Here is a 9,009-nt window from a genome sequence, read left to right as displayed (position 1 = left end):
GGGATGGACGCCGCCCCTAGGGGGTGGGAAAACCCTAAAGGGGGCGCAGCCCCCTTCCCCCCTATATATATTGAGGCATGGGGCTGCCCATAACACGCGATTTGATCTCTCGTTGGTGCAGCCCTGCCCCTCTCCCTCCTCCTCCTCTCCCATGGTGCTTGGCGAAGCCCTGCTGGATTGCCATGCTCCTCCATCACCACCACGCCGTTGTGCTGCTGTTGGATGGAGTCTTCCTCAACCTCTCCCTCTCTCCTTGCTGGATCAAGGCGTGGGAGACGTCACCGGGCCGTACGTGTGTTGAACGCGGAGGTGCCGTCCGTTCGGCACTTGATCATCGGTGATTTGAATCACGACGAGTACGACTCCATCAACCCCGTTCACTTGAACGCTTCCGCTTAGCGATCTACAAGGGTATGTAGATGTACTCTCCTTCTACTCGTAGCTAGTTTCTCCATAGATAGATCTTGGTGACACGTAGGAAAATTTTGAATTTCGGCTACGTTCCCTAACATCCGGGGGTCCACCGGGAGGGGCCACCCCTCCCGGAGGGCCACATGGGCCGCAAGGGGCAGGGAGTCAGCCCCTGGAGGGCTGGGCGCGCCCCCCACCTTGGGCCCATGCGCCTAGGGTTGGGGGGGGACCCTAAAGGGGGCGCCCCCCTTCCTTGGGGGGCAAGCCTCCCCTCCCTGGCCGCCGCCCCCCTCTAGATCCCATCTAGAGGGGTCGGCCCCCCTTGCCCCGTTCCCCTATAAATAGAGGGGTGAGGGAAGGGCTGCTGGACACAACTCAAGGCGCAGCCCCTCCCCTCCCCAACACCTCTCCTCCTTCGTACGTGCTTGGCGAAGCCCTGTCGGAGTACTGCTGCACCAACAACACCACGCCGTCGTGCTGCCGTTGGAGCTGTCTTCCTCAACCTCTCCTTCTTCCTTGCTGGATCAAGACGGAGGAGACGTCGCCCGTACCATACGTGTGTTGAACGCGGAGGTGCTGTCCGTTCAGCACTTGGTCATCGGTGATCCAAATCACGGCGAGTACGACTCCCTCATCACCATCCCCTTGAAAGCTTCCGCACTCGATCTACAAGTGGTATGTAGATGCAAACTCTCTTCCTTGACTCGTTGCTTAGATGAACTCATAGATGGATCTTGGTGAAACCGTAGGAAAATTTTTAATTTTCTGCAACGTTCTCCAACAGGGGAAGGGGTCCAGGGAGAGTGAGAGAGATCCAGGGGGTCGGGGCGATGTACGTGGCCTCGCCGGCCTCGTCGGGAAGGAGCCAGGTAGGTAGGGAGGGAGGAGGTGGCCGCACGGCGGTGCGCGTGCGTCGGGCACGCGCCCGTTCTCCTGGCAAGGAGGAAGACGACAAGAGGAGGTGGCCAGATGGGCTGGGCCGTCAGCTGGGCTGCACAGGACCTGGGCCAGCCAGGTAAGGCCAGGTAACTCTCTCTCTCTCCCTCTCTCTCTCTCTCTCTTATTTCTGTTTTTCTATTTTCTGTAATTGTGTTTGGCTTTATTAAAAATGCCAGAGCATTTCCAAAAATCATGCAACTGACTGTGGCCACTGTTTGGAATATTTTCAACAATAAACATTTCAGTTTGTGATATTTTATAGGATTTAAATACCCAAATGCAAATACTATATGATTTAATTCAGTGACCCCCAATTGACCTAGAAAAATGTGCAATATTTTTGGCAGAGGTTCAAGACCAATCCAAAGATGATGAACATTTTTGGGAAGGCATTTTGGGTTCATTAAAAATATTTTTATTTGAACCTAGTTGAATTCTTTCTGATGCTAGGGTTTGGTCAATCCCCATTTCAACTTAAACAGAATTTAAACATGATGCAACAAGATGCAAAACACCAGGCAGAACCAGAAGCTAGGGATGTGACATCACCCCTAAAAAATTCAGATCCAAACTCCAAATACACATTGAGAAATAAAAGACAAACCCATATGTGAATAGTGTCTCCATGTGCATTTCCTTAAAATACACATTGAGAAAAAAGAGTCAAATCCATATGTGAATAGTGTCTCCATGTGCAATGTGAAGTTTGACTTAAGTTTTTTAGAGGTTGTAGACATATGTTTTGTACATCCTCTGTTTTTAAATGTAAGACGTTTCGACGTAGTAACACTTAATTTTGAAACTATGTCGTGCTCTATGTTTCTAGGAAAACCATAATGTGCCAACCTACATCAAAAACAAAAATGCATTTTGTTTGGAAACGACAAAAGCCTTGAACGACGCACGGCAAGGCCACTCGCTTCGATCTGGTCGCTCCATCTTGAATCCAACGGTAAACAGTGAGTGAGTTGGCATCATGTTCATAGTCAACCAGTATACCTCGTGCGCGGAAGCCATTGCCGCCTGCCCTCAGTTTTCCCTCTCCCACTCTCCTCCGCCGCCGGCGCCCGATGCGCCACCTCGTCGCGGCGGCGAAACCATCCCGGCGGCGGCATTTATTCTTCTCCGTATCCCCCTACCACCAACTCTCCACCACGACCACCAGCGGCACCAATTCCTCCCATCTCTGCTCCTTCTACGACCCCGCGGCGCAGTTCCTCCCCTCCGGCTCTCCCCGGCACCTCTCCCTCCCCACCTCCCTCCGCCGCGACTCCATCCTCGGCCTCGCGCGCATCCTCAAGTCCTCCCTGCAATGCCACCTAGCTCTCCGCACCCTCACCTCCCAGACCCCCCCGCTCCATGCCCGCTTCGCCGCCGCCTCCCGTCTCGCCATCTTGTCCCCGGCGCTGCGCCCCTTCGCATCCCTCCTCCTCGCCGCCCTCCTACCGGCCGCCTCCCCGCATCTCCTCGCCTGGTGCGCCTCGCCCGGCGGCGCCCCGTACGCGGCCCTCCGCCTCGCGCTCCACGCCTTTCTCGCCGCCGGCATGCCGGCTGAGGCGCTCGTCGTGCTCGCACGCATCCGCAGCGTTGGGAAAACGCCCAGCCTCTCCGCGCTCGCGACGCTGCTGCGCCTGCTGTTCCGCGAGGGCAACGTCCAGGCCGCGTGGAAGGTGTTCGTGGAAATGACAGCGATGGGGCCACGGCCGAGCCTCCCCATCTTCAACGCCATGATCCTAGGGTTATGCCACATGGGGCTCGTCCCTGTAGCTGTGGGATTGCTTGGTGTCATGTGGAGGTTCCATGTTATCCCTGATGCGTGCAGCTATAACATCCTGATCAAGGGACATTGTGTGTTTGGGCAGGCAGGGGATGCTTTTGAGCTGTTTGAAAAAATGCACAAGTCAGGGTGCGAGCCGACTGTTGTGACGTATAACATTTTGGTGAATGTACGGTGCCGTGATGGGAATATGGTGGAGGCAAGGAGGCTGTTCGATGAGATGGTGGCGGTGGGGGTCGAAGCAAATACAATCACCTTCAATGTTTTAATTGATGGATATGCAAAGACTGGGCAGATGGATGAGGCTGATGCCGCCTACAGAGAGATGAAGGAGAGGGGATTGCTGCCAGATTGCTGCACCTTCAACATTCTTTCTGCTGGAGCTTACAAGTTTGGAAAGACCGTGCACTTAGCACATGAGCAGCAGGAGCTGTATGAAATGTTTGGTTCACAGATATCAGCAGACAATATAGATATGACGATCTGTAGACTTTGTTGGGATGGACGATTGGATGATGCCCGGCAGCTTGTGTGTTGTGCAATCGAGCAGGGTGCTCCAGTGAGTGTTGCAGGTTTTAATGCTTTGATTGCTGCATATAGCAAGGAGGGATTTGAAGAAGAAGCTCTCGAGTTATATAAACTTATGAAAGAGATTGGCCTTGCACCCTTATCCTCCACTTTCAATTACTTGATACTGGGTCTATGCAATCAAGGAAGACTAGATGATGCACAGCTTTTGCTAGAACATATGATTAGTAAGGGATATTCTGTTGGTACCTCATTTACCGTTTACATGGATTCATGCTTCAGGTCTGGTAATGTAGAAGGTGCCTTGAAATGCTGGGATGATATGGTGAAAGTTGGTGGGCAGCCTGATTTTATCGCTTTCTCTGCATATATCAGTGGCCTTTGCAGATTAGATCATGTAAATGAGGCTTATCGGGCATTTGTGGAGATGACAAGAAGAGGTCTTGTTCCGAACAATATTACTTACAATTCTCTGATATCTGCGTTTTGTAGGGTTGGCCATGTGGCCAAAGCACTGAAACTAGAGCAGAAGATGAGGCAGAGTGGTCTTGTTCCTGACGTTTTCACAAGCAACATTCTGATTGATGGTTTTTGTAGAGAAGGAAGGTTGGATATGGTGAATAACCGTTTCTTGGACATGCGCAGTAGTGGCTTAACTCCTGATGTAGTGACATACAATACAATTATTAATGCATATTGCCGGGCCCAGGATATGAACGGTGCCATGGTTTTCATGAACAAGATGCTTGCAGATGGCTGTGATCCAGATATTTTCACATATAATATTTGGATTCATAGCCTCTGCAACAATCATTCGATGAATCGAGCAGCGAGAGTGCTGGATGAACTTGTTGCTGTTGGTTTCACACCTAATTCAGTTACATACAACACACTGATGGATGGCATTTGCAATGATGTCCTTGATCGAGCTATGATTCTCACTGGTAAACTGATTAAGATGGCTTTTCAACCCAACACCATCACAGTTAATGTTTTCTTTTCTCATTTCTGTAAGCAAGGTCTTGGAAGGCGAGCCCTTCTGTGGGCTGAGAAGCTCAGAGAAGATTCTGTTGCTTTTGATGACGCTACAATGAATATACTTGACTGGGCTTCCAAGGAGATGGATGATGACCTCCAGGGTAGAGTTGCTGATATTGACAAATGTATGTTTCTCGAGTTCTTAATGCTCATAACGTACAACACCATGAGCAATAATAGATCCCCAAAGTTTAGACATGTGCCTGTCGAGACAGTTATTGTTCCTGCCGGCAGCAATACAATCAAAGTTTTAGATACTGGGTAATAGCCAAATTTCATAATCACATGAGCTACTTGAAAACATTAGCCACACGATCAATGTTTTTGGTGTCGATGAGGGACGTTGGCATGACACAATGGTCGCCAGCCTGGAGGAGGCAAGCAAGCAGATGTCAATTAGCCAGCCAGACAAAGAGAGTAGGAGGAGGAGGAAGAAGAAGACGAGACTAATCGGTCAGGGTGTGTGATCGACGGGGTCGTGCGCCAACGGGCACCATCTACTGCTGCAAGCACTGCGACTCCGACGTTGCCTATGCCCAGCGCATTGTCTCCAAGGTCTCGGTCTCCCCCTATGTCTCCCATCTCCATCTACATCCCTATTCCATTTTTATTCATCTTGTTTCCTCACCAGATGTTTCGCTGCAAGCATGGCAAGGCCTACCTCTTGAACAAGGTGTAAGTAATTAGATCACAGCGCCCTGCCTCAATCTTCATCTTGTTATGTATCTCCATGTTGGCATCATAGTTTTACCGTGTGCCCTGTTCTCCATGACACAGATGCTACTGCATTATTATTTAGAATAGTTGTGCTCTGTTCTCTCGTGCTCTATGTGCCCATGGCCATCAAGCAATTGCAATTTCTAGTGTTTTGGGCTGTTGTCATGGTCTGTGATGCAAATATACAATGCTAGATATGAAAATATATGATATGGTCATAGCTGAATGCTCAGTTTAGTATTGTACACTGTCAGAAATATTCTTGGTAAAATCAGTTTTGCAGCACTTCACTGAGAGATAGATTGTGTTCCTCAGTCCATGTTTGCTCTGCAATCTTTGATCTAAGATTCTGATTCAGAGTGATTGTATCTTCATTTTTTCCTGACAAGTTTGCCTTCTCATCGCTGGATCAAGGTCATTTCAGGTTCATCAAGCTGCCGGTGTCCATCTACCACCCAAGCCATGTCGCGGAGCAACAGAGGTCCTTCACATGATCTTCTTCAGCTGCCTCCAGTTCAAGAATAACTTGGATTTTCTCAGAAAGATGTATTATGAGCTGAAATTTGAAAGTGACACTAGCATAACTTGGATTTTCCCAGAAAGATGCATGATCCATTTTGAAAACAACAGGTGTAACTACAATAGCAATCATCTAAACAAAACGCATATGCCATGCTTTGTTTAACACACATAGTTCAGTAGCCTAGACATTTGTGTGCAAAAATACCACCACATTACCCAAACCCTCAAACAGTATAAATCTCCACTCAAAGTCCAAGGTTAATTTAAGACTGTTAATTAAGCTATCGATGACTGGTGTTTATTTTTAGTTGTAGGTTTCTGAGGAGGATTGCATGTGTACAGTATAAGCACTAATTAATTATATTTTTCCGTATGTGATGGTCCGGCCATCGGGCCGTGGCCGAGCGTAGAGCAGGTCACCCAGCTGATGATTTGGTGTTTGGATCTGCGGTGGTGGTCTTCTGGCCACCACAATCTTGTTATTGTGATAATCTTTTTGCTGATGAAATATGTCACAATATTTGTGCTTTGCAAGATTCTGTGGCTACTATGTTGTGCTGCCTATATGCATGATTATGTAGGATTCTGTTCTGCCTTTCACGAATATGTTTGAGTTATGACATATATTATTCTTTTGGCATTATGCTTGAGCATGTACAGCCTTGTTTTCTCTGCTGCAGAGAGCACCTCATGTATTTATATAGATGTTCATTAAAGCTATTATCCGTGTCTTCTGATTATTCACTGTAATTGACATCTCCGTGTATTTGTGAATATATGAATCTAGTTTGTAAGAGTAATCTTAACGAGTTTTTGTTTTGCTGCCGTTTAGAAGCCTGTTTGTTTTATTCATGTATGTACGTTGGATCCACGTATCTCATGTATTAGCAATTTAGAAGTTGTGGATATTTTGGCCCATGAACAGGGGACATCTTGGCTTGTGAACAACACTAGGTAAACAACGTGTGGTTTTTGTAAGAGCATACTATGTTAATTATAGCCTGCTGCACAGAATGGCAAAAACAACTGTATCTTATATTTCTTTGTTATAGGCATGTAAACCCAACCTGATCCCACAATGGCATTCTTTGAGATTTTTGATTTGATTAGTTGCTCTTGATTGTAGGCCAATGCCTAGGCTCTGCTGCTGCATATAGGAATTTTGGTTGCTTTCGTCTTTCTTGGTGATTTCAACAACAATGGGTTTCGGTGGACTACCTCCTCAGCTACTTTAGCTTCTTCACTGCAGGGCGATGACAGCCTCATGACAGCGGTGGTCGCGTCTTCCTTGGTTCTGGTGAATTCCTGGTCTCCTCCCTCTCTCCCTTATGCCCTGAGATTATCTAGCCATTAGTCATTGCTGATTATCGAGCCAATCATAGGGTTCGGTTATGTGGTCATGTTGTCTGTGGTGGTGGTCTTCTGCCCACCACAGTCTTGTGATTGTGATGATCTTGTTGATGAATTGTCCCATGTAGTGATTAGGCCCTTTTGCTATTTTACGCTATTTGTCATGGTTTGATATTTATTTAGGATCTTGGTGTGCTACTGCTTAGGGTGTAGAACTTGATATGGAAGGAACAAATCTTTTACTGCACCTGCTGCACCTTAAGTTTCAAATTGGAGATTCAATTCAGGTTGACATGTGTCTCCTGTAATATACAAGGAAACATCTATTTCACCTCCAGTTGCTGCACTTGCAAGATCGTATGTTAACTGTTAAACTATCTTTATGTACGCCTTAATTGATGTCTGAAAAGAGAATGAGCTTCCTAACTATGCATAGTCATGTAATTTCAAGTAGTTATCACGCAGTCTTCAATCTCTCTCTGGCACTTTGCATGCTATGACAGTCACCCTGTATAGACGCCATTTGAAGGATTTTATGCTTACCTTGGTCTGCATGTATGAAGTGCGATTTATCTATGAGCAACCTGCTATTGGTTTTAGCAATGATGTATTTATTTGCAATCTGGAAATGGTTTATAGGTCTCGTTTTCTTGGCAAATTGCCAATGTTTCAACTGAAGCTTGGTTTATTTACATCGTAAAGGTTTTTGGTTATTTGCAACTCACGGATCCTTGTTGCTCCGTTGTACAATCTAAAGAGCCATGAAACTTTTTCACCTATTCAGTCAGCACTTTTCGTTTGTGTTGTGTTCACTAGAGAGCATATGTAAAATAATAATAATAAAATAACCTGGAAGTCCTGGTTGTTACAGGCTTGGGGAACTTGATACACTCAAGGGCAACGCGGAGTCGGATGTCAAGCTGAAGGGGCTTGGCATCGAGAACATCCAGCAATCCATACAGTTTGATGATCTGGGCTCCCATGACTACCTCCTCGGCTACAACTACTTAGGCGAGTCCCTTATCTCTCCTTCCTCTTCTGTCTGCTGTGGGAACTAGCTTTCATGCTATGGCCATGCTGTGCTCTGCTCTTGCCGCCGAGTCGATGATGTAGTGCATGTGCTCTTTGGCGCTGTTCTCTGGCCTATGGTGCTATGTTACTGTTGACATGTTCAGGCTTAGTGATATGCTCTCTATTAAGGACCATGGATTTGGTTTGTGAACGGTTAGGCTCTGATTAATTGGATGTCATGGTTATCACATCTGTTTATGCCACAATTTGGGAAGTGATACTGTTTACTGAGGCTTGCTAAATAATCTTAGATGTCTCAACAGTGCTAATCTGCCCCTGTTTTCAGGTTATATTTGCTATGTATGATGAAGTGGAGAGAGATATTCTATGCTACTGTTTGATAGCAATCAATTTGGGATAAGAACAATAGCATCAATGTTTGGTCTTCGGTTGTGGTTTATCTATTTAAATTTAGTCATAGATATGCTATAGGTGTTTCTGAGATTCCTACAGTGCAGTTCATAGATTCATATAATACTAGAGAGTAGCTTATCTTCTGTTGGTATTTACATATATATTTGGTGCTCTTAGATGGACACTCAAACACCTGCTTTTAGATATGGTAATGGCTCACTAAGGGCATCTCCAACGCGGATCACCAGAACAGGCCTCACCAAATGTCCATGGACAGGGATAGGGGTGGAGACCATCCAACC

At 46.8% G+C, this 9,009-nt stretch overlaps 1 protein-coding gene across 8 annotated transcripts; it reads left to right on the top strand.

Annotated features, from left to right (window-relative positions):
* The first annotated feature begins 2,366 nt into the window (after positions 1-2,366).
* LOC123156788 (pentatricopeptide repeat-containing protein At3g22470, mitochondrial) lies at positions 2,367-8,292 on the top strand. 8 transcript variants are annotated; one of them, XM_044574974.1, is made up of 5 exons: positions 2,367-5,248; positions 5,325-5,368; positions 5,835-5,891; positions 7,182-7,229; positions 8,154-8,292. In XM_044574974.1, the coding sequence occupies exon 1, from the start codon at positions 2,421-2,423 to the stop codon at positions 4,956-4,958; it is 2,538 nt and encodes an 845-aa protein (XP_044430909.1). In that variant the 5' UTR covers positions 2,367-2,420; the 3' UTR covers positions 4,959-5,248; positions 5,325-5,368; positions 5,835-5,891; positions 7,182-7,229; positions 8,154-8,292. The 8 variants fall into 8 exon arrangements, with proteins under 8 accessions (XP_044430909.1, XP_044430908.1, XP_044430907.1 ...); XM_044574973.1 differs by having other exon boundaries at positions 7,059-7,229; XM_044574972.1 differs by having other exon boundaries at positions 5,835-6,040; positions 7,059-7,229.
* Positions 8,293-9,009: the final 717 nt, after the last annotated feature.

This window comes from Triticum aestivum, chromosome 7B (assembly GCF_018294505.1).
Source record: "Triticum aestivum cultivar Chinese Spring chromosome 7B, IWGSC CS RefSeq v2.1, whole genome shotgun sequence".
Classification (NCBI taxonomy): Eukaryota; Viridiplantae; Streptophyta; class Magnoliopsida; order Poales; family Poaceae; genus Triticum; species Triticum aestivum.
This window is presented reverse-complemented; position numbering and strand designations above follow the sequence as displayed.